The following is a 25598-nucleotide window of genomic DNA, read 5'->3' as shown; positions in this document are numbered from 1 at the left end:
TTCCAAACATCGGTGGGTTAAGTTTAAAAAACATCTATGCTGCCTTTGATTAATAAAAAAAAAAAATCATATTTTATTATCCGATTTAACTTAAGCAAGCATTGTATTTAATTTGATCGATATTGTACATGTGATGAAATAGTATATTATTCTGATGACATGTAGCATTTGTTTGGGTAAATAGCGTATGAGATTTACAAAAAATGGTTTTAGTAAAGTTGTACTTCATGAATTTTAGTGAAAGGCCAAAACCTAGTCAGACGCGACAACGGTGGGAAAAGGGTATAAACTCTCGAAGTTGAGTATAGTGCGAGTTTTAGTAATGCTATTGTTCACTACCACGTAGAAATCATATAAAAAAGGGGTAAAAAATCTGTAGAACCTTAAAACATCACTGAATTTTTGTGAAAAAATGAGAAGATGGCAATGCTGATGGCAATTAGTAAGAAAACGAGTACAAGAAATGAGATATTCGTAAAAGAAATTAGTTATTGGTAAATACTTACAAAAACTATTTTCACTTTCTTGTCTTTAGTGAATAACATAATCGAATTTACGATAAATTAACATTAAATAAATCGCGAATGCACATTGAACCACCATAACCTTACAGTAAACAAAACTTATGGGGTAAGGTTTTCGAGAGTGCTGCTGCAATGGTTAAAAACTTACTTAAAGTTAGCGGTAACAATTACGATTATAATTTACCCAGCTTAACCTCACGAGTTAAGAACTGTTAAGTTTAGTAATTAAGTTACATATCATTTGGTAGTGAAAAGTGAATACCTGGTGGAAAATTATACTTTTATTTAGGCAGCAATAATGTGGAATGATGAATCAGGTTAAAAGATAATTTTCTATTTAAACATAACTATACAGATTGTGAATTATGAATCAGTTTTATCATTTGCAAGTTCTAAAGTTAATTTGTCCATTAAAACGATCCCCTGAATCGCTAATTACACATTTAAGCATTTCTCACCTAGGAAGAAGTCTAATCTTCATTTTTTTTAGCGTTCAAAAATAGTTGAAAATTAACTTCCAGATCATGTTTTCTGGACCGATTTCAGGGGTTCTTTATTGAAAAGACGATATCGTCATATTCATTAAGATGTAAAGTGATGATTTTCTTTACGTTCAATGCTCTACTTGAAGATATAAGAAAACCCAAAATGCTCAAAATTACGAAAATTTGGTTTTTTATGACGAATGAAGTCGTTGTCTATATTTGATTCACTAATATTATATCTTTGAACTTTAGTTTGTAATGTGACTTTTATGTGTTTAAGAGTAGTGTTCTGAGAAAAGGAAGATCATTTAATAGTCAAACGAATTTTTAAATAAAAAAATATTAAAATTTTAATAAATTCCTTTACTAATTAATAGGAAAGCATCCATGATCCTTGAAACTAAGCTCGTTATGCGGGACATAAAAGAGATCTTTCTTACATGGTAATTCCAAAATACTGTTTCACTTCATGATAAATGGTTTATAGGTGTAATACGAGTATTTCTTGAAAAGTGAAAGCACCTCAGCGAAATTTATAAATATTAATCAAAGGTACTAATGGCCATAGATGGGTCCATACTCGAGTATCAGAAATAGTGGAGACAACTCAAACGCATCAGTTCTAATGTTGTACCTTATTATTAAATGGTTTGAATTTTTAGGATACCAAGATGGAGCCGGAGGATTTGACAACACTACTGGTATGTTTTCCAGTCCTGCGCCTGCAGCCGGAGGGAAGGTATTTTCCATTATATTTTTTATTTTACTATAAGTTCGAAGTAATACAGTAACTTTAGCTCTTTAACGTTACAAGCAAAACACATTTCATGTCAGACTATGGAAGTAGCATTGTCGAATTTACAGAAAAGGAAGTAATTTGTTAGTAGGCTAGGTCAGAAAAACTGTCCGTATTAAAGCCATAACTTTTTATAAATAAAATATTAAGATCGTTTCATTCTTATCAAACTGAAATTCTTCCGGAAGTACATGTTTTGATAAGCTGAACTATCAGTTGCATTTATAATATATAAGTATACTACGCATCTAAAATGACCTTCAATAACATTATAAGAATGTGAACTGATATTTTAAACTTATTGGTTATTTGCCCTCCTATCAGCTTGCTAGTTCACTTTGTATTATAATTTATGTAATTTTTCATTAAACTAGCGTGAGTGTGTGTGGATTTTCTGATTTGAACAACAATAATAATGGTAAAAGTCTGGTTCACGAAGTCTTCATTTTTGAGATGTATTAATAATAATAACAAAAAATTGATTTAATAATGATAATTATGTTTGAAACTTATTTAATCCGGTGTAGCGCATGTTTCAATTCAATTCCACTTCATTTATGTTTCTGCCTCACACTATGGAAATAGTTGAAGTCGAATTCTTAACACCAAAATGATTAATATACCTCTGATAATGCATGAAATTCCGAAACCAGCCAGGGATACCCAAAAACATACGTGCTACGACGATAAAAAACAGAGATATTATCTAGCCTGCAGGTCTAACTTATCTCATTTTCTATAATTTTTAAAACCTTTAAGAGCATAAAGAATAGCAACATTTGTGCGAGGAGATTGCAGTTAAATCTATACGTTACCTTTTAGTACATAAGCCTTGTGTTGCCTTGTTAAAGAAGGTAAATTCGCTTTCTACAGATGTAATTAAAATCACTTAATGTTCATGTCCTTTGGGTCTTCTAATTAATATTCGTTAAATTTTCTTTATGTATGCGAGAGATGTAGTTTTAATCTTTTAGTTTGATAACAAATTGAGCTCGGCATTGCATTGCGATTTGCTAAACCCTAAACCAAGCTAAGTGAAGTAGAGATAGATTTTGGATTTATATTATGAAGGCACTGTTATTTAAGGTACCAAGCAAAACTGTTCAATACAATTTGCAAAAGTACAATTTTTTTTGCTTCAGTTTATTTATTTATTTATATATTAACAGGGCATCTCAAAATCAAGAGCACTTGCTCCAGTCGCTATAAGACAAATATTAGAATGCCAAGAAGATATATTAAAAATTAATAATATTGAAGTTCAAGTGGTGAGTAGCGATGTTAATTGTTGTTTTTCTTTTTTTTTATTGCGGCACTTACATCAAACTATTTGGTTATTAATTTTTATTAATTTCAGGTGAAAGTTCTTGGCATAATTAAAACCGTTGATATAAAATCCATAAAAATCAGCTATACTATACAAGATCCCACAGGTACCATTGAAGGAATATCGTATTTAGAAACTGATACAGTAAGTCTGTTTTTAAATTTAAGTAGCTTATTAAAAAACATTTTTTACTTTACTCTTAAATTTAATTAGTAAAAGAAGTTACTAATCTACCTTCGATGATGTATGAAGACTGTAACCCAGTCAGGGATACAATTAACATGCGTGCTACTATAGATGAAAACAAATATTTTAAACTTATATTTGTAAATTTAGTATAAGATTCTAGTTTTGTTAATAGTAATTTTTGTATCTGTTTCACCCAATTTCTTAAAACAATAGTTAACGAAAATTACGGCCAGGAAAACTCACTTAAAACTTTAATAATACTTTTTTTTTTTGGTTTTTTCCAAATTTTAGGATACTCCTGAAACAGTGATAGAAAACACATATTGCGTAATGATCGGATCTGTAAGATCACAAAATGATACTAAACATATTATGATTTTCAACGTTTTTCCTGTGACAGACTTCAATGAAATAATGGAACATTATCTAGCTATTATACACATGCCGTTGAAAGCCAATACTCTAGATAGTACGGAGGTAATTAATTGTTAGCTATATTTATTTTGTATTTTTATTTTATTCATGTAATTTTTCTATGATCAAGAATTTGTCTTATAGTTTGAACAGAAACCAATTAAACAGGAAATGCTTTCATCGTACGGAACTGCAAATGAAAAATTAAGTGATGTGAATTATTTTGATATGGATCCTAAATTTAAACGAGTTTATGAAGTAATTTCGGTGAGTTTTAAATTGAATAACAGACAAAATATCTATTTTTCTCTGAAATTATTGTGTATAATTGTGGGCTTTAAATTAGTCTTATGCCTCGCCCATTGCATTGTACATACATTTGTAAAAGTTGTTTGGCAATATTGAATAGTGGTGATAATAATAATAATAATAATAATAATAATAATAATAATAATATCCAGCTAGGGAAGGGATTAGCTATGAGGTTAGCATACTGGACTCCCACGCGGAGGTCCCGGGTTCGAATCCAGCAGCTGACCCTTAGATTTTCTCTTCCTAGGAGCTTCTTACAGCTCACTGTCCGGTGATGGACAGTGTTGTCTGTAACGAGAGAACACTGTCCGGAGGCCGGCAGTGCACTGGAAAAAGCTCCGGGCGCTAATGACCTCAGCTGTTGATGCGCCAAAAAAAAAAAAAAAAAAAAAAAAAAAAAAAAAAAAAAAAAAAAAAAAAAAAAAAAAAAAAAAATAATATCCAGCTGCTGACCCTTAGATTTTCTCTTCCTAGGAGCTTCTTACAGCTCACTGTCCGGTGATGGACAGTGTTGTCTGTAACGAGAGAACACTGTCCGGAGGCCGGCAGTGCACTGGAAAAAGCTCCGGGCGCCAATAACCTTAGATGTTGACGCGCCTTAAATCATAAAAAAAAAAATATAATAATAATAAGGGAAGGGATTAACTTCGTATTGGATTCCCACGCGGAGGTCCTGGGTTCGAATCCAGCTGCTGAGACCCTTAGATTTTCTCTTCCTAGGAGCTTCCTACAGCTCCGGTGATGGACAGTGTTGTCTGTAACGAGAGAACACTGTCCGGAGGCCAGCAGTGCACTGAAAAAAGCTCCGGGCGCCAATAACCTTGGATGTTGACGCGCCTTAAATCATTAAAAAAAAAAAAATTATAATAATTCAATCACGCAATATCTTAACGAGAGGTATACTATCTATGTATTTTACCAGCTGGTAGTTTATTTAATAAAAAATAAGGAAATGTTTTTGTGATGGATATGCAATAAATTTAAAAATAAATTATGAATATATAGGCTCGATATAAAAATATAATGAGATATTTTACAATATATTTTGTTCATTTTTAATTGTTGTCTGAAGATGTATCCCTAGGTTGTTCCACGATGTCCAAAAATAAATGAGATTTGAAGGCTAATTATTATAATAATTATTCGCAGGGTAATAATTTAAAGATGATATTTGTTTTTAAGTGCTTGCCCTTAAAGTGGAAGATTTTTTTCAGCTCTAGCCTGAGAAAGTATTTTGAAAACTTGTTTATAGTTACTGATATGTATCGAGTTCCATAATTGCATATCATCAGATCGTATTTCTGTGGAATAATCATTTGAAGTTTCTCCAGTTAAAATTTAAAACTTTTTTTTTTAAAACAATTTTTTTTTTTTTAATTTTAAGAGAATACAAGTCCTATGTATCTAATTTGAACTTTGTTTAAAATTATAGAAGTCACAGAGTGAAAGTGGCATAAGCATGGACGAGCTATTTTCATCATTGACGGGAAAGATACAAAGAGATCAAATAAGGTGATGATAAGTTTTAAATAATATAGATTGACAATTTTCAGTACTCTAGGGGTGTTTATTATGAGTGATTTGACTATAAATAAAACTTGCATACTAAGGACGGACAATATCCACGATATTATCCAACACTTTGGTACTACCCTCATTTTCAACTATGTCCTTTTTTTTTTTTTGATCAACTTTTAGTCAATTAAGTTCTTTAATAAAAGTGGTCGTGCATGAGGTGTGGGAAAAGATTGTGGAGCACTGCTGTAGTGGTGATAACTGTCCCGAAATTGTGTGCCTGTAATAAAATATTTGGTTTAAAGTTCAAAAAGTGGAAGTGTGACTGTCTATCAGTCCATGAAGAATAACACAATATATTGACATAAATTTCTTTCTATTAAAAATTGTATTCAAATTTATGTATATATTTTTTTTTTTAAGGTCTGCATTGGAATATCTGGTGGGTGAAGGCCATATTTTTACTACCATTGATGAGAATCATTTTAAGTCGACTGAAAGTCCGTTTTAAATTTTTTCTTTAGAAAAAGAAGTTCAGTTTTTAAGTTTCTAATTTTAACAAGTTTTATTTGTTTATTGAAAGGATTTTTTTTTTAAAAACATTCAGAAAATTGTTGATAAGATTTATTTTTACATATTTTTTAAAAATAATTATACTTTCATCTTGTAAATATTTAAATATTTCCTTTGCTTTCTTTTTGGCCACAGAAATTAAGGCCTAGAGTCAAGTGTCACAGATTCACTGTTTCCATGGTAACAGCAACAATTATTTTTTCCAAAAATAATTTCCTTCTAAGGAAGTTAACTTCGTCTTACTTTTTTGCTCTACACAATTCCTGGCAAAATTCTCGATTGATTCTGTTGGTGAAGAAGTCTCAAACAAGGAAATGTGTAGCAATTGAATAATGTAAATATTTTTGTTAGGAAGTTATGTGTACTGATAGTTTTAAAACTTTTTTATTAAAAGCATACTAAAAAACAAATAAAAAATCTACTTTTAGTGTTTTTTTTTTAATTCCTTATTCTATGTTGTTAAGGCTGTAATAAGCTCTAAAATTTCAGTAAGATTTAGTTAAATTGTGTACTCTTTTATTTTTGAAAAAATGTTGTGATTTAAAATTAAGGCAGAGTCTGCTGTGGCAATATCATTGCTGAATGAAGTACAGAATCTGCGTGAACCGGTCTCGATATATTTTCTACGCACATTATTCTAGCATTCCAGTAACACTTTCTAGCATGGGAAGGCGCGAATTTAAGCAAATTTAAACAGAATTATACTTTATTCATTTGTACTGGAAAACAAATGATACTTAAATAATTATGATTAAAGGTACAAATAATATAGTGTGTAAATAAGTAAAATCTTGACAAGAATACTGAAGCTGGCATATTCATGTTTGACATTCACAATTTATTAAGACAAAGAACTTGAATATAATCTCTAAAACAATAACCACAACAAAAGCAGTGATCTAATGATCGAAACAGGGATAGCAGCAACATTACTACTGCATGATAAACAAGAATATGCACGACTCGCAACGGCTGATATCAAAAATATACATACAAAACTGAAGACTCAATTAAACAGACAATTAGGATCTATGGTACGAACAGTAAATAACCTAAGAAGAAAAATAAAAGATAATAATCACTTATTAAAGTGGGCAAAGGCTACGGTAATATTAACTCATTCAGGATATGTTAACAAAACGATTGACTTCAAAAAAAATAGACAAGAGGTTATGCACGACCCGGTAACAATTCCAACAGCAAATCTAGATGGTTATAAATACAGCCACCTTTATCATACACAAAAATAAGTACCTACAATACCTATCCTCTTGACTATTTCCCGGATTCAAATGCAGAATGATAAAGTGTGCAGGTGGGATCAGTTCTGGTTACCATGTCAACAGTTACTCTGAGAAACTGGTGTTAAGAGCATTTATTTCTCTATTGGCGGAGAAAAGGACCGAGTCCGAACTCAAAACTAGATGTTTCGTTCTGCTTTACATAAAGCTTACACATAGAGTTGAGAAATTAACAAAATAAATAATATTATTTTATAATTATTGAGTCTTCTAAAAAATCTTTGAGCTTGTGCCCCTTCCTAGCATTAAGCTTGCCAGGTTTTTAATCTGATGTGGACTGATTTTACAAGTTAGATTTTGTCAGTGCCTCTTAAATAATAATAGCCTCAAGCCAGTTAAAAATTGTATTTCAGTGCAATAATATCTAAGTAACATCAGTATCAATTATATTCATTTTAATTAGCCTAATTTTTTTGGGCGGTTTTTTTTTCTTAAATAGAGATTTGAATCAACTCGTTCCACCATTAGATTCGTTCCAGTGGACCGAGTCCGCTCGAATAGACCATCACTACTGCAAACACTGCACTGCACAGTACATACTTCTGTTACTGTTACTAGAAAAAACTCTAAAATGTCATTAAAATCTGCAAATGGACAATCTGATTCAGGCGGTGTAAAAGTATTTTCCATTGAAGGTAGATTGTATCGTGAAAGAGAAAGACTACAAGGGATGACCGAACAAGAAAGGGCTTGGAGATGCAAGTGGGTTCGTGATCAACGTTTAGCTCCGGATGAACCTAAAGAAGTCCCAGAATTGTATAAAGAATTACGCAATCCTTTTAGAAGAGCATATCGACTGCCTTTGGATCTTCTCTTTGAACAATTGAAACCATATTTAGGATGTGAAACGGCTGCATTTGCAAGAGCAGCCACTGGTAAATTTTTGATGGGTTGTGCTGCAATATACTGTACAGCATACTACTTTAAATATAACGGTAACGATTGGACTAAAAAAGGTGGCTGGCGAGTAATTACTAGCAGGAAAAGGTATGTAGAAGGAGATGTTGAGTATTTAGCTCCTCCACAGCGTGTAGTTGGTGCTGATTATGCTTCTAGTGGTTTTAAAAATTCCCCTATTTGAATTACGAATTGTATTACTTATTGAATTAGTTTTGAATAATAATTTTTATTCATTTTTTTCAAAAGATAAACATAAATTTTGCGTTGAATGTTTCTTGCCCAATTTGTTATTCTTGCTTTGTAAAATTGAATTGAACTACTTTGTTTTTTGTACCACTTTTCTAATTTTTCAATTACTTTGTTGACGTAAATAAATTTAAAACTTAAATCATATTTTGTTTTGTAAATATTTCAATGAACTTTCGTGTTAACCGCTATGACAATCGATTTGTGAATTATAAACGGGATGCGACTAGATTGCTTTTAAATCAGAATGTTTTCTAGCAAATGTGAAATATGGTAGTATTCAGTTACATCAAATATTTTCAACCAACTGCCATTAACTTATATAAGTTAATATAAATCCAATAAAAGTCGACAAAAAATGTTACGGTTAGAGAACTTAACTATAAAACATAATTAATTATAAAATAATTTTGAAAAATTCATCTAATTCGTATGCAGGAGTTTATAAAAAATAGAGGAAGAATAGAAAAAGTTTTTCCAAAATATTTTTATATATAAAATTTTTGTGATAGGTACAGCCAGAACTTCAGTTCAAAAGTAGTTCTCGGAGATCCTGAAAAATTACAATAAAATGTCTGTTAGACATTTTTAAGATTTATGAATAACAACCAAACAAAACCATGATAATAACTAACTTGATTTCCTAATGAAACAATCCTTGAGTGTAATAACTGAGCGGATTTGTCAGTATTCTCTTTCACATATCGGGATACATGATGTACAGCTACTTTGTACAATATAGGACACCAACATTCTCTTATTCTTCCTGTAAGAACGGTACAGATAAAGTTAGGAACAATTCTCATAACTTAATAACATGTTCTTACAAATCTGTTTGGATTCATCACACGACTTTTCTCTAACTATGATGATGACTAACATCAAGAAACATTTAAACTAATATCAATAGATATCCGAAAAATTATTCCAATAAAAACTTTTGAGTTCTGAGAAAATAGAATTAGGCATTTCATAGAAGAAAGAAAAACATTTAATGAAGAGTCTGCAAGGTTTAGGAATTTTCTGCAGACCCAGAATATACCAAGAATTTTTAACATTCATTTATAATTTTAAACCAAAGAAAACACTGAAAAGGTACTAAGAAGATAGAATGCTTAATTCCGAATTGTACTTTTGGTGAAAAATCAATGTAAAAGATTACTGCAAGATCGAAGTACTTCTTACTTTTGCAGAGAAAGAGGATGTAAGTGATTGTAAATTACCTGTAGCCAATCCACTTAAATACGACATGAGTAAGTCGAAATCAGCCTCAAGTGGTTCTAAATAAAGTTCCATGTTTACCTAAAAACGGGCAGAAGAGAACAATATCGTTTGTAGATAGGTGCTACAATCCTATAGATTTTATACCAATTACATTTACATATAATTTTCACTTACACCATTAACAGGCGTACTAAGGGCTCTTAAAACAGCACTCAATTCACTCCACACTAATTTCTTGTATTTTACGTCATGACATTGCGCCAACGGAACTAAAACATACTTTCCAAACACATGATCTCCATATGAAATAAATGCAAACTGCTCTAAAACTTCCCTGTAACTATTAAAAAAGTTTTCATCGTTTTTTATTTATTTAATACAAGTGATTACAAGGTTTAATACTTTTAATAGAAAAACTTACAAGTCGTAAAATGATGTAAGTCCTGGTATTGAAGCTTCAAAATCTAACTGAGAACTATGTTTCATAATATGATGAAGTGCAAGATCCAGTAATTGAGTTACGTCTCGAAAAAGATCGTTTCCTGTAAAAATTTTACTGTTTTTTATTAATTATTATTAAATTAAACAATTTGAAGTATTAAATGAGGTGTTTAGTATCAATACCAGCTGAATCTACATTTAAAAATTTTGGAAGGTAGACGAAAAACTTTGTATTGCTCTATCTAACAGATTTTTCAGTAATACAAACAAATTTTAAACTTTATTACCTGCAAGATAAACGCAACATAATCTGCAATATTTTGCAGTGACGGTTAAACCAATTGAAAATTCTGGAAAAAGTTCTTCCAGTATTATAAACCATTGAAGACATCTTTTTGCTATTTGAGCAGAATTTGCATCCTTACTGATGGAAAAAACAAAACAAATAATATCATTAAGCTTTGTGAGTAAAATTAAATAATTATAGATATGTTAAAGAGAATTACTAACTGTTCATGTGAAAGAACCAAAAGTATAAATAACTTAATAAAATTAGTACTAAAATAGGGTTACGTCGGTCTGCTGGGAGTCCTCCATTAGAACTTATTATGGAATGATCTAAAGAGACAAGGGTGAGCTATTGATCTCCAAGAATATCTTGTAGTCAGTAAAGTACTCGATTTTAATCAAAAAGCTCAGACTCTTCTCTATTTAAGGCTACGATCCGATTCTTTAAGAATGATTCCTTCCAAGATGGAAATAAAAAATCAAAACCAACATTTACCTTTGGTTATTGTAAAGCCGAAGTATGGGCATGAAAATCCAGTCTGAAGGAAGAGCACACTGTGTTGAATTCAAGAGTCCAGTAAGTGTTACTGGAGGCCAAGGTGCTACCAGACCTTGTAATCCTAATTCGCCAGTATAGCACATCTCTATCTCTTTAATTCTAGAAATTGAAAAAAAAAAGAATCAAAAATAAAGTCTAACGCTTACTTCACTTAACAGTTAAGGATTACAAAAATTAACCAATATTAACTCAAGAGTACTTGAAACTAAAACTAACAAAACACTATAAAACTTTAAACTCACTTACTCTTCTAAAGCTTTAGTTAAAAGTTGATGTTTCATAATTCCGTCAACATTTTCAAGGCACAGTTCTTGCATTTTCAAAGAAACAACTTCTACATCGGGCCTGTAAAATAAATTTTACCAAACCAGAAACTGTAATAGTAGATATACTTATTTATTATATATGTAACTATTCATTGCAGTATTATTTTTATTGAACAAGGGTATCAATAATCTTTCAAGTTCAGTTACTTGAATCAACTTTTTATATAAACAGTAATGCATTATTATGCCACATAATAGTTCCTTACAATATTAAAATAATAAATTTTGTAGCATTAATTATTCGCATCATTATATTCTCCTCCAAAGTTGTTTCGCGTGAAGTCTTTGTCACACTTTAGTGGAAAGAGGAGAAATAATAAGAATAAAAAAAAAAAACTTTAAAAACAAATAAATAATTCAAAATGAGAAAATGTAAAACATGATATAAAGTTCAAATTGTAATCATTTATATCATTATAGAAGCACAGTATTGATTCAGTTTTGGTGACTGATTCATTAATTCAAAAAGAAGGAAGATTATTTCCATTTTCAGTAATAATTTTTGACAATAATTAATTAATAATAATAACTAAATCAATAATTAATGACAGGAATTGGCAATAATCTTTCTTCCCTTTAAATCATAATACTTATTTCATGTGAAACCTCACACATATTTTTTAGCTGAAGGTTGGATTCTTGACATCTTCGAAGAATAGCATTCCACTACGTCAACTTAGAAGCATTATTATTTCACAATGCTTAAAAATGACCTTATTTCGGGTAGCATAACTTCCCCTTCTATAGTAAATTAAATTAAACTATCGCTTATTTTATCCGCCACTATTATCTTTATTGTTTCCCTGACCGATTTTAGACTTTCTTCCATCATCAGAGATAGATTATTTTGTAAAAAAGAATGAAATAAAACAAACTTGTACGTACCTAAAAAACTTGGAGTTGAAAATTGCCTTTGAAATAATATCAGAGAGAAGGTATTTATCACCACTTTGTATTGAAGTTAAAAGTGTAAATGCTAGTTTATGATATACTGCTTCATTTTCCTTGATCTAGAAAATACAGAATATGGTCCAGATTTTAAGAATAAATTAACAAATTATCTTTATGTTTATTTTATTTGTTTTAAACTATTCTCAATTTTGTAATTCTTTCATACAAGACTTCATTTAAGATTGATATTAATATAGCCTCAATTTTTGTTTTCTAATTTAACTGCAGTTTATATTTCAGCCGTTAGTTGGCCAATCATCCTCAGATCGAATTCAGCCGTTAGTTGGGCAATCATCCTCAGATCGAATTCAATCATTTTACAATATTTATAAATTTCTCTCAATGTATCAAATTACTGACTAAGAATTGAATTATATCGTTATATCACGTTATATAAATTCTAAAAAATATTATTAAATACCTCGGCCATGATGTATAAATGGACCAGTTGTACCAGTAGGTATATTTCTTGTCTTGCATACCAATGGCCACACAGCAATATAATATTCTGCTCTTTTAGCACTTCCACTATATATTTGGTTACCTCTTCATTATTTATAAAACTGTCGATGAGCTATTTTGAATACAGAATTGTTTTATTTAATTTGTATTGATTTTAAAAATTTTCTTGTACTGAACTCTTTCTACAATATTCAAAGTTTTATAAAGTAAATTTTTTTTTTTGCAGAAGTTATCTTAACGAAAGTACTTTATGCAGCTTCGCAACGCCTTATTTACTCTATCCCAAAGAAAGCCAACCAGCAATTAATTGTTCTTGAGAGTATTTACAGCATCCTTCGCGATCTATCAAAATGGTTGTGCTCAACTGAGCTTATTTCTCAACAGGCATCAAAATTATCTCGACCTACCCCTTCAGCGGAAGTAATGGATCCCTCAAAAAAGTTCGCACTAGATCACTACGTCGAAATCAATTCGGATGTCGTTGATATTTTTCTAGTTTTCAAGAACTTGATTTAACTGATGATATTTTCTGATAGAGTAGGTAGTAAAATTAGAAATCCTGAATTAGTAAACATACGAAGTTACCTTTAAGTTTTTGGTCCTTAACAGATAAGTAGCAAGAGAGTAGACAAAAGGAAATGAACTCTCTTCCTGAACGGTAGGTGGTACCGAGCCAAGACATGGTAGATTTTCTGGGCAAGACATAACCTTGCCTCTTATTAACCAAGAATATTTCCTAATAAAACAATAGAAATAACAAAATTCAAAATCTGAGAAGGCGATTAATTACCCAGAAAAGTATAAGTTTTAAAATTAATTTCATACCTTAATCTTTGTACTGCGTGAGTAATACTAGATTTATTTAATATGCTCTCTAAAATAGGAAATAGTTCCTTACTGCTATCCTATAAAAAATGAGAATTTTTTTTTTAAATTACAAAAACAGAGACAAAATGTCTTACTTAACTTCTTAAAAAAATTTTAACTTACAAAATCAGAAAAGGAATAAGTGAAGAAAGTTAGTGCGGCGCCAACAAGTTTCGAAGCCTGAAACTAAATCAAATTTTTTAATTTTAATGCAAATTTTATAAATAAATTAAAATCTGGTGTAAACAAACATCAGACTTTCATTTATTTCAATTCTCAAAGTTTACTTTTAACTTCTACTTTTTACTAAAAGTTAGTTGGCTTTAATATGAACGAACCAAAGCCTGTTTTTAACATGAAAGGTTTTCATTTAAGTAAATGGATGGAAAAGCTAAAAAGGAATCATTGAAACAGTTCCAGTCTAGCTATTATCTTAATGTCTAGAATTTTAGGAAAAACAAAAAATTAATTCTTATTAACGCTTACTCTGAAGATAATCTCCATTTCATTATGAACATACTAGAAGAAGAAGAACTAGAGAAAATGTAAATGAATATTACATGAATAAATCAAAAAATTCATTTGGTATTCCAATCTCCAGCAACTATGATCTATCCATTCTATTAATAATAATAATAATAATAATAATAATATCTTTATTAAGCCAAATTAAAAAGAAATAAAACAAAACAATCACTAAGAATATAAAGATAATACTCTTGGGTTTTATAAACCATCAGAGGGAGCTGGCATTTAAAAAATAATAATAATAATAATAATAAACATAAAATAAATAAATAAATAAAAATAAAACAACATTCTGCATATAAATTATAAGATAGTACTTCTGACTTGGATACATTTTGATACTTAACAAACAAAATTAAAAATAAATACTACATTTTATAAACAAAACCAATGAAATACAAATGAAAGGGAACGTATAGGGATTGTTACATTAATGATTAATAATTAAATTCCTGTACTAGGAAATACCTGTACTGCCAGGCCGTTTTGCAGTAATTAATCAATGCTTTAAAATCGGCGCCATTTAAGTAGTTTATTAATTCTTCCCGTGTAAGTACAGCCTTTTTCAACCACTTCACGCGAAACTCTTTTAGGATTGGACAGATTGCAATGAAGTGGTAGATGTCCTCCTGCTGTGAAAGGTTGCAAAGCGAACAGAGGGATGATGCGCTTGTTTCATAACGTTTATAGTTCAAACTAATCAATTCCCCTCTCGCTTTTATTATCCAGGTGAGATCATTTATGGAGGGCCACTCATTTATGAAGTTTAAATCGTATTTTAAATCTTTATAAATTACTGAGGTTTTAGACGAGGTAGCTGCATTTACGCAATCCTCCAGTAATTTGAAACCGATCTGCTTCCTTAATTTAATAAAGCTATTATTAAGAGCTTCTGGATTGACAGCACCCACATCAAATCGAATTCCGTGCGAATGAAACAGTTCATTTTGAATCTTAAACCAATACAAATTTTTTCTGATAGTAAACTGAGCTAGAATTTTCGGATATCTGAAATCAGGCATTTCCAGTACTTTTAGAATATATTTATGATGTAAATTAAGAGTGAAAGTAAATAATGGGCAAAGCTTTGTCTCGAGATATAATAAATAATTTGGAGTATTTACTGGCAATTTAAAGACTTTCTTAATAAAGAATACTAATAATTTTTCCACATCATTAAATTTTTGGCCCCCCCACACTTGAGCTCCATAGCAGATACTTGCTCTAGATATAGAATTAAATATTTTTAATTTACTTTCGAAGCCAATATCTTTGTTTAAAATAAAACTTTTCCAAACGGAATTTAGACAAGACTTTGAACTTTTTAATTTATTTCTAAAATGATTAGTCAGACAAAGGGTTGGCGTGATATTGATTCCAAGATATTTATAATTATTTACAATTTCAATTTGTTCAGCTCCATACCACCACTTGTAATTTGAAGGGATTTTGCCGCCGTTTCTAAAAACAATGATTTTTGATTTTGCAAGATTAACAACCAAATTCCAAGTACTACAATAACCGTGCAATGAATTTATCATTTTTTGTAGTGAAATGGGCGACGATGCAAGCAAGACAATGTCATCGGCGTACGCTAAAAGTTTAACATTAGATGCACCAATATTCACTCCGCCATCTAAATACTCCTCCAGATCATTAATAAATACAGAAAAAAGGAGCGGACTCAAAAGTGCACCCTGTTTAACTCCCATTGCGATTTTAAATGAGTCTGACAAACCTTCCCTACACCATACCCTGCCATAAGTATCATTGTGAAGGCCAAAAATAAGTTTAATTATTTTATAAGAGAGCCCAGTATTGTATAATTTATAAATTAGTCCATGTCGATCAATTCGATCGAATGCCGCACTGAAGTCGACAAAAAAGGCGTACACTTTTTGCCTTTTGACGCTTAATTTGATTTTTACCAGAGAAATTAACGTAAACACATTGTCTATAGTTGAGTAATTACGGCGGAAACCCGCCTGAAATTCTTTTAAAATATCATTTTCTGTGAACCACTGGTTTAATCTTTGCAAAACTAACCCGGAAAATATTTTCCCGACGGTGTTCTCAAAAGAGATCCCCCGGTAATTTTCTACACAATTAGTGTTGCCCTTCTTATGTAAAGGAAATATTATTGCTTCATTAAAACGCTTTGGAATGTTACCATCTTCTAAAATGTTGTTATAAAAATTAAGTAATACATTTAAAAAGTTTTCTGGGGCAAATTTATAGAATTCGTACGGGATTCGATCTGTGCCTGGTGCTTTATCACATTTAGCAGTATCCAAAACTTGTTTTAATTCTGAAAAAGTAAATGGAGCGTCCAAAAACTCATTAGTTATAAAAGGTGGGCTGAAATTAATGCGATTTGCAAGCAAGGGTGGATTATACATATCACTAAAGTACATTAGCCATTGATTCAACGAGATATCCGGTCCTGTGACGTAAGATTTAGTTTTAAAAGATCGAACTATTTCCCAAAATTCTTTGGTATCTTTTATTTCAGAAAACTTTCCAATTATATTTTTATAGTACTCTATACGTTTCCTTTTAAAAATATCTTTAAATTTTTTATTACAAATACAATAATTAATTCTATCATTAATATTATTTGTCTTTCTGTACAATCTAAGAGAACTAAAAGAAATTTTACGAGCTTGAAAACATTCCTTATCAAACCAGGGCTGTTCTTTCATTCTATTGTATTTTATGTTATTATTGTTTGTGTGCAAAAGGTTATTATGTGAAGAGATAAATATTAGATGATAAATAGACTCTAAGTTCGTGGTATTATATTCATAAATAAATTGTTCGGTACTTATTTCAAGTTTAAATTGGTAATCTGATTTGTTTTGAATTTTCCAATTTAGTTTCGGAATTAGATTTAACGACTGGTCGTACTTGAATTGCCTTTTTAATCTGCAAGTAACTATGATGGGCATGTGGTCAGAGTAAATTTGAGAATCAATTTTAAAATCCAAGACAATAGGCAAACATTCTCTAGACACACAGCACAAATCAATTGTAGACGAACCAGTAGGGCCTAAAAATGAAAATTCACCAAATATATCTCCTCGTGATCTACCATTCAATACAATAAAGTCGTAGTTATCAAAAAACTCAATTAGACTTAGCCCGTTTTTATTTGCTACATTGTCTTTACTATTTCTGACTACGTTAATAAATTCAACATTCTCTATTTGCTTACTAGATAATTTATTTTGTAAATCTCCTATTCTTCCATTGAAATCGCCCAATAAGATGAAATTTTCATCTTGATATTCAGTTATTAAATTACTTAACGAAATAAAATCAGCTTCCCATCTGTTACAATTTAAGTACACTGGCAGAACGTATACAGACATATTATCACAGCTACATAAATTAATTGTAAAAAAACCATTAATATTTACATATCTCACTGAATTAAAATTATAAATAGATTTTTTAATGCCAAACAAAAAACCCTCACTGGCTCTGCCATAATTTGACACGCGAACTGCGGGTATGAACTTGAGCTCATAATCATCAAACAGAGAAACAAAAAACGAAAACTCCTCCTCAACTAAAAAAGTTTCAAATAAGAGAAAAATTTCATACTTTTTTATGTAATTAAAAAAACCAGAATTAAATTTTTTACTTTTCATACCACAAACATTGTAAGCCAAAATCGTCACCAGAGATCCGTCCAGACTGTTTTTAGATTCTATTTCTTCTCCTCCTTGTTCTTTTCCCCTTGACTCAGTGGACGCTGAGGTCGGCCTCGTAAAAAAGGAAGAATCGAGCTGGAGTCTGAGTTTTTCTTCAAATTCTTCAATTTCCTTTTCTTGCTGCTTTGTGTGGATGCAGTTGAGATGCCCGAAGCATCAGTATCCGGTTCGTCATATTCTGACTCTCTGCCCAGCTCAGCAGTTTCCTTTTGCCCCATAAGGCCCAACTGAAGGGAAATTAAATCATTTTCACTTTTTACAGACTTCACATACGAAGTATCAGATACTCGAACCTTGATACACCCATTTTGAAACCAAACATACTTTATCATAATTTGTTTTTGAAGCTCTTTAACTTTCCTAAATAACTTGTAATGATAAGGAGACATATTTTCGTTTATAAAAATAGGTTTACCAGGTGAGGTAGCACTGAATAATTCGGTGGTTAGTTTAGCTCTATTTATTTTCTTACTTTTCAAGAATTCGTTTTTATCTTTAGTATTCACAAATTTCAAAATAATTGAAGGGCAGACAGTTTCCTCTCTATAACTGGCCGTCAATTTTTTAAAGAATTGACGATAACAGGAACAAATACGCTCCTCCCTTACTTCAAAGCCAATAGCTAGGCCTATTTTTTGTACAATATTATACACATTTTCTTGCTCAGTGTAAGGTACATTATTTATCCTAACAGAGCTATTATATTGTGTAGACTGAATTAGCTCATTTATTTGTAGCTTAACTTCTCCAAGTTCTTTCTGCAGTTTCATGTTAGCTTTTTTAAGCTGACGATTATCGTCGTTACATTGTTTTATTCTCTCATCAATTGCAGAAATGGCTGTGACAATATCGTTTTTACAGGCGTTTACAGATGAGACAACTTCCGCTCGATCAGCTTTTAAATCCCGCAGTTCAGTGAAAATATAATCCAGTCGGGCCAGTATTACGCTACCAGAGTCGGTGCCCCCACTACTCCCCGGCACACTGTCACTCTGCACATCCCCACCAACTGAACTTTGATTCTTACCGTACATAATTTCTTCTAAACTTGATTATTTTTAACAGCAATTATTTTAAGTTTTTCTTAAATTATCAAATGAAGCAAAACAACTTATTTATGAAATTATTATCACTAAAAAGTAGACAAAAAACTGAAAAAACTGATACTTAATTTAACTAAGTTATTCGAATTTAACTCTAAGAAAAACAGAAACTAAGACAGAACAGTAAATTACGTCTGCACTCTACGAATGCTCAATACCAACTCCTATCCATTCTATTATATGCGGACGATATGGTTTTTCTGTCTGATTCGTGGCATGAATGCCAAAAAAAGCTGAATTTCCTGAATGAATACTGTAGTAATAATTCACTTACTGTCAACACTGACAAAACCAAAATTGTAATCTTTCATAAAGCTGGAAGAAAGAAAACATTTAAGCCGCTTGTTTACAATAATCACGTTATTGAGGTATTAAATTCCTATACACATTTAGGTGTCCACTTTAGCTTATCCGGAAAGTTTAGGCAGGCCAGTCAGATGTTCACTAAAAAAGCTAAATATGCAACCTCTGTAGTTAAAAACATTTTGATTAAGTCTAAGTCTGATTCATGGGCTACAAAGGAGCGACTCTATAAAAGTATAGTGAACGGTTCTCTACTTTATTGCGCTGAAGTCTGGGCTCCCATGTACAGTCGTGATCTTGATAAAGTTCTAAACAATTTTGTTAAAAATATTTATCATCTACCTCGTCTAACTCCCAGTCACTTCATTAGATTGGAAACTGGTCTCCCTCATCCAGAGACTGAAGTAGTGAAAAGAATGGTCTCTTGGTACAATAAAATACAAAATATGACTGACCAGCGGTTACCAAAAATTGTATTTAATGCTTTAAAAGTAGTCGATAGTAGCAATTATAATAATGTAAATTATAACTGGTATACCCAACTCAAGAACAAATTATTGCCTGTTGGTTCAGAACATATTTTAGAATTAAACTCCAGCCTTTCTAGAATTGAAATAAACATTATTGACGAGCGATTCTATAACCATTTGTTGTCCTCTGATATCGACAGGGCCATTCATTCAAATTATAATAAAGACTTTAGACATTTTAGCTCTCTAAAGGTTGGTGAAGATTACTTTGAATTTAGATGTTCCATTAAAAAGCATAGATTGGTTTCACAAATTCGACTATCTAATTTTGATTCGCCCTCTTTTTATGTTAATAATGAATGTATCAAGTTAAACAGTTTGGAAATATGCCCGGATTTGCAATTCTTGTAAACCAGAGAATTTATTGCATTTTTTAATAGAATGCGCTATGTATAATGACCCTAGGAACAGATATCTATGTAAGTACATTAGTAAAAATTTCCCTAATATTACAAATTTGCACAACTTATTAACAATTAATTCTAAAGAAAAACTAAATAACATTTATTATTTTGCATTAGAAGCTTTAAAAATACGACAGCTAATATTATTGTAATAAGTAACTTAATAAAACATGTGTGCTTCTACTATTATTGTCATTATTATTATTCTTACTTCAACAATAGTTATTTTCGTACTCTGCCCTGTCAAACTTAATAAGAAGTGCAAAAACTAAAATTGAGAATCTTAGGTTGTCATGTTATGTTTAGCCTATTTTCTATAATATTATTGTATTTTTTATCTATCTTTCTTTTTTCCTTGTTTTTTGTTTTTAGTTTTCTTTTTTTTTTTTTTTTTCTTTCAGTTTTCCAGTGATGTAAATTTTCTTTTATAATTATTGCAAGAATTACTTTTATTTCCTAGCTTTGTTTAAAAAAAATCATAACCAGACCCATTTGTAAAGAGTGTAGCTCTGAAAGCAAATAAATTTTATTCTATTCTATTCTATTCTATTACATGAAAACAAAACAAAAACAATGCGGATAGAATGGTGTCTAGGAAGAAAATTTAAAAATAAGAATTAAGAAGAAAATAACTTTAAATATCTAGAAGTGTAAATCAACCATTTTGGAAGCAATTAACACCAAGAACAATGAAAATACAACATCAGCGGGTAGAGATATTAATGCCCTCTTTAATAAGGGTAATAAATAAGAAGTAACACTTACTGATTTAGACATTCCTTGCTCGTACTGCAATAGCCATTTTCGCGTGCAATTCAAAAGCAGCGGAATCGCTTGAGCAATAACACCTGGCTTTAATTTAGCAGCACAGCTGAGTGTGCTCACTAACGCAGTACCATGTTCAAGATCAGAATTAGCACCACTGATATCAGTAAGACCATAGTGAGCATCAAGCAGTCGTAATAATACAGGGGTTAACTGCCTAAAACAATGAAAAAATATCTTATAACACTTTTTACAATTAATTGTGGAGGATTTATTAATTTAATTTTTGTTTAAAAATAAATATTAATACCCAATGCTTTCAAAGGCAATGTTATAATTGAGAAACGTCTGCCAAGTATAGAAGCTTTCTAATGTTAACTGCATAGTTTCAGGATGTCTTTGCGCTTTATCTCTGATAAAATAATGGTTATTAATCAGAATTCAGAATGGTAAACATAAAAAATATCGAAAAAACATTTAGGAAAACATACCCTGCAATGAAACTAAATACAGCTTCCAGTACTCTATAATCAGAAGCTATTATTGCCGCGAAAGTTTTTGATCGTGCACACAGAATCCTGAACAATTTTAAGGCTTCCGGGTAGTAAGAACCTTCATCACCTTTGTCCACTTGAAAGAAAAAAAAAAATGAAGAAATTAAATCACTGCTGCACATTAATTTTGACAACAAGAAAAAAAATCATTTTGTTATAATCAGATAGTTTTAGTTTTTCCATCTTAAGACAACTTTCTTTCATAAGGAAAGCAAGAAAAAAATTAAAACAGTTGTTAGTATGGAGTGTGAACACTCCAAATCATAAAGGAAAAATTCCAGGAAGCTCAAGAGACTTAGTTCTTCGTTTGAGAATTCTTCCTCCAAGAAGATCTGCTAGTAACTGTATGGCAAGGGATTCATATTGTAAAGGATAATCTAACGGAATAATTATTTATTGTAATTAAAACTGTTTGGTAGGGCAGTTGTATAAGGGTTGATTACTTTACTAAGGGTGTAGATTCAGTCTAGTTTTTACATACCTAATGTTCTCACTTTTTCTAAAAGTCCTGGGCATTTAAAAACAATATCTGCTGTTTCATAGGAATGCCTGGCAATCCTTGTAATTGTTTTCAACAAATGTTTAATTTCAACCGGTTCAGTAGATAAATCAACTAGAATGTACCTTTAACCAAAGACAAGAAAATTACGAAATTAATCATTTTTAACTGAGATCTAAGTGTTCATGCATTAAATTTTGAGATGTTTCTTGCAGCACTGATACGAATTAAAATTTTTATAAAAAATCATCAATTCATTGTTCCTCTAAGTTTCGGGTACAACTGTTGCCGAAATCAGTAGGTTCTTTTAAAATGTTAAGCTGAATACGTAGGAGATTAAATAACCATTAAATTCTCATAAATACTAATTTGCTTGCTATGATCACCAACTAATATAGTTAACTTCTTTTTAAATTTAAAATAATTTTGCGAACTTACTTTATCCTTGTTAACAGATCTGTTCTTAATGCACCCTTAATAATGTCTAGTTTTAATAGTTCTTGATCTTTGAGTTCTGAAATATCATCTTTTGATACCTCCAAAGCCACGCCAAAAGATGGCTGTTGAATTCCTAATGGAGTTCCCAGAAGTATGTCCAAGCATAACTGCAATTCAAATGAATTGGTTATAGAAACTTAAATATAAAACTTTTGGTTAAACATAACTGGGAAATACGTTTGAGAATTATGGAGGAAAAAAGCATTTACCTTCGTTAAATCATAATATAATTAGCTAGTCTAGTCATAGGTAGCACTAATATGACCTTTTTAAATTGTACGAACTTAAAAAAAATCTTTTAGTAAAAAATTCACTTGCACTAAGAGGTACTTATGGGAAAATATAAATCTGAACTGAATTCTTCTAGGCATAACTAACTTCATCGAGATGATTAACTATAAGATTGCAGATTGCAGCAGCTGCAGCTGAAACTACTGGCTGAGCAGGATCATCCAAAGAGAATCTCAATAACAAAAATGTATCTGCTTCTAATAATGCCGGTAATACAGGGGTGTCAAAACATTCATCGTAATTACTTGCCTGAAATATTCCACAAAAGATGTAAATTAGTAAAACTACAATATAATTGGCTAATTTGGAAAGATAACTGCAGAAGAATGAATCACGGTTATTTACGTTTGCCATAATGTTGGCCAGTGTATTGATAGCAATCACCCTCTGTTGTAAAACTGAACTTCTACTTAATTGAATTAGTTCTTGAAGGGAATATCCAGGTCTCTCCTGTTCATCTCCATGATTATGCAATCCTTGCAGTACACCTTCACCCTTATCACAAAACGGAAGTAAGCGACCTAAATTAAAAATAAATAAACAGTGAATGGTAAAAAGCTAAGGAAGTTAGGGTATTTGGATCCCACGCAGAAGTTCAGGATTAATGTACAGCTGACTGCCTTTAGATTTATTTTTTGAATAAACTACTTTCTGTAATAAGAGAAATTCTGAGGGCAGCAGTGCACTGAGAAAACTACAATCTTAGATGTTGACAGGCCTTAAACTGAACAAAACAAAATAAAATCAATATTAATGATTGGAAACAGATGCAAGTGCCCAAATCTGCTGATATTTCGAATCGAATAATACTTCATTCATGAAAATCCGTTAAATGTTTTCTGAATATGCCATTTTTGGCTTTTTCTTCGAAATCTAGGCATCCTGCGTTATAAAAATTACACTTACAAAAGGGGGTTTGGGGATTTATTAGGGATTTTTTTCATTTAAGGAGGAAAAAATTGGTCAAGCTAGGTGTTTTTCAACATTACGCTTTTGACGATCAATCCTTATTCAACTAAAATCATTCAAACTAAAATCTATAAAATTTTAAAATCAACCTGAAAATATTTACCTTCAAAATTGAACCTTGCCGGATAAGGATCTTTAGGAATTTTCACTTCTTTTGGCAACTCTCCAATCCACTTTAATTTATCATCTTCCACAATATCCATATGAGGATATTTATAAGCTATTTCTTTTAACTCACTTAGTTCTTCTAAATTAAACTTAGCTTTCTTATCTTCTCTGTAAAAGTTGTCATTCTTTATTTAATATGAAACTTGACTCTTATAAACTTTGAGCCCTAATTAATAAACTAACGTGCATTTATTAGCACCACATTCCGAATCTTCAACCATAGTTACATCAGCTATAATCCTTTCATCTTTGTTTCTACGAGACTGTAGAAATTTGATAATACCAGGATCTAATTCAGCTACAATTTTTTCACGTTCTTGAAGTAATTCTTCCTCGGACATACTTAACAGCTTATTTACATTTTCATTATGAATTGTCATAGCTTCCTCTCCAGTCACTATATAACTTCTATCGCCTATTTGAAGAATACAACTTGAGAATTATCATTTAAAACATAATTACAAAAATATATAGATATTGAACTCACCAAAAACATGTTTTTCTGTTTTCCGTTCACTAACAGTGGTAGCTTTTTGTAAACGTTCTTTTCGTTTGTGCATTCTTTGAGCAAATATGCTCTTTTTTCTAGGCTCAGCCATTGTTAACTATTTTATTTCTTCAAAGCAATGAAGATCTAATTTAGTCACTCATGAATTTATATTATCTTTTTCATTTTCTTGGTAATGAGAACTTGTATTTACATTCATGTATAAATGTATTTATACCTGCAACAATGTAACCTCCGTTCACCCCGTAACTCTGTAACAGCCATTTCATACACTGATGTAAATAGACGGGTTTGTTGCAAATTGCAGTCCTGAAGGTTGTTAACTCTATATTTTGGTGTTCTTTTCTTAATTATATTATTTTTTTTTAGCTGTATTTCTGTTGGTTTTTAATTATCATAGTGAATTTTGCATATAGCAGTTTTTAATTTAGATTTAAAGACTTGGAAATGTTTCTCATGAACTGTTGATTATCTGAGGATTCCTTTGAGGTAATGTAAGATATTTTTTTTTTAATATTTCTTACGGGTAAATTAATTTTAAACTAGCCACAACATTTTCTTTTGACCCAGAATTTGTTATCTTTAAAAGACTGGTAAAGTTATTAAAGGATACCGGCGCAAGTGATATTTTTTCAAGATAATGCTGGTAAGAAAACAAAAATTGAAATGCATGTGTGTTTTTAAAACATTCAGAATAGTGAATGATTATTCCCATTTTTTTAAAAAAAAGTTCTGCGTTCTTGAAGATCTACGTAATTCACAATTATTAATTACTAAATCATGCTATCTTATCACGTTAAATTACGAGTTTTATGTTTCGTACATATGATGTGGATTGAACAATTACCTTTTTTTTTTTTTTTTTGTAAAATTTAAGTGCAAGTTTTACTAGATAATTTTTTAAGGTCCTTTTTTTGGTTAATTAATATTTCAAATGATGGTTTGTACAAAAAATTATCATTACATTCATTGATAATTTATATTACAGTATTTTTCATATGACTAAAAAAGAACGTTATCATTTACAGTTTCTGCGGACTACAAAGCAGTTATCATCTCTTC

At 30.7% G+C, this 25598-nt stretch overlaps 4 protein-coding genes across 10 annotated transcripts in view; 2 read left to right on the top strand and 2 right to left on the bottom strand.

Moving 5' to 3' along the window:
* fand (Pre-mRNA-splicing factor SYF1 fand) overlaps positions 1–662 on the bottom strand; it is a 35178-nt gene extending 34516 nt beyond the window's left edge. Inside the window, exon 1 of the mRNA XM_074139014.1 lies at positions 507–662. Coding sequence (XP_073995115.1) covers positions 507–545 — 39 coding nt within the window. The 5' untranslated portion in view covers positions 546–662. The remainder of the gene's footprint in view (positions 1–506) is intronic.
* Positions 239–6556, top strand: RPA2 (Replication protein A2). Of its 6 annotated transcripts, none has more exons than XM_074139033.1 (8): positions 239–494; positions 1672–1748; positions 2975–3073; positions 3163–3276; positions 3613–3798; positions 3880–4002; positions 5480–5559; positions 5986–6556. In XM_074139033.1, the coding sequence occupies exons 2-8, from the start codon at positions 1713–1715 to the stop codon at positions 6071–6073; spliced, it is 726 nt and encodes a 241-aa protein (XP_073995134.1). In that variant the 5' UTR covers positions 239–494; positions 1672–1712; the 3' UTR covers positions 6074–6556. The 6 variants fall into 6 exon arrangements, with proteins under 6 accessions (XP_073995134.1, XP_073995133.1, XP_073995136.1 ...); XM_074139032.1 differs by lacking the exon at positions 239–494 and adding an exon at positions 682–841; XM_074139035.1 differs by lacking the exons at positions 239–494; positions 1672–1748 and adding exons at positions 2071–2223; positions 2780–2891.
* A 1451-nt stretch (positions 6557–8007) lies between these two features.
* LOC141459684 (uncharacterized) lies at positions 8008–8517 on the top strand. Its single transcript, XM_074139038.1, has one exon. The coding sequence runs from the start codon at positions 8008–8010 to the stop codon at positions 8515–8517; it is 510 nt and encodes a 169-aa protein (XP_073995139.1).
* A 537-nt stretch (positions 8518–9054) lies between these two features.
* LOC141459668 (RNA polymerase II-associated protein 1) lies at positions 9055–25438 on the bottom strand. 2 transcript variants are annotated; one of them, XM_074139011.1, is made up of 23 exons: positions 24516–25438; positions 24212–24443; positions 23964–24136; positions 23237–23412; positions 22979–23140; positions 22541–22707; positions 22085–22227; positions 21541–21679; positions 21360–21461; positions 21050–21266; positions 13824–13886; positions 13659–13738; positions 13419–13569; positions 12793–12945; positions 12306–12430; positions 11341–11439; positions 11032–11193; positions 10535–10671; positions 10228–10348; positions 9981–10146; positions 9806–9884; positions 9218–9348; positions 9055–9135 (listed from the first exon to the last, which is right to left on the bottom strand). In XM_074139011.1, exons 1-23 carry the CDS (start codon positions 24625–24627, stop codon positions 9109–9111), a joined length of 3117 nt encoding a protein of 1038 aa, XP_073995112.1. In that variant the 5' UTR covers positions 24628–25438; the 3' UTR covers positions 9055–9108. The 2 variants fall into 2 exon arrangements, with proteins under 2 accessions (XP_073995112.1, XP_073995114.1); XM_074139013.1 differs by lacking the exon at positions 24516–25438 and having other exon boundaries at positions 24216–24355.
* Positions 25439–25598: the final 160 nt, after the last annotated feature.

Source organism: Rhodnius prolixus, unplaced genomic scaffold, assembly GCF_049639745.1.
Source record: "Rhodnius prolixus isolate KJV_2025 unplaced genomic scaffold, Rpr scaffold_17, whole genome shotgun sequence".
NCBI classification, from domain to species: Eukaryota; Metazoa; Arthropoda; class Insecta; order Hemiptera; family Reduviidae; genus Rhodnius; species Rhodnius prolixus.
The sequence above is the reverse complement of the archived record's forward strand: the minus strand, read 5'-3'. Positions and strand labels throughout refer to the sequence as shown.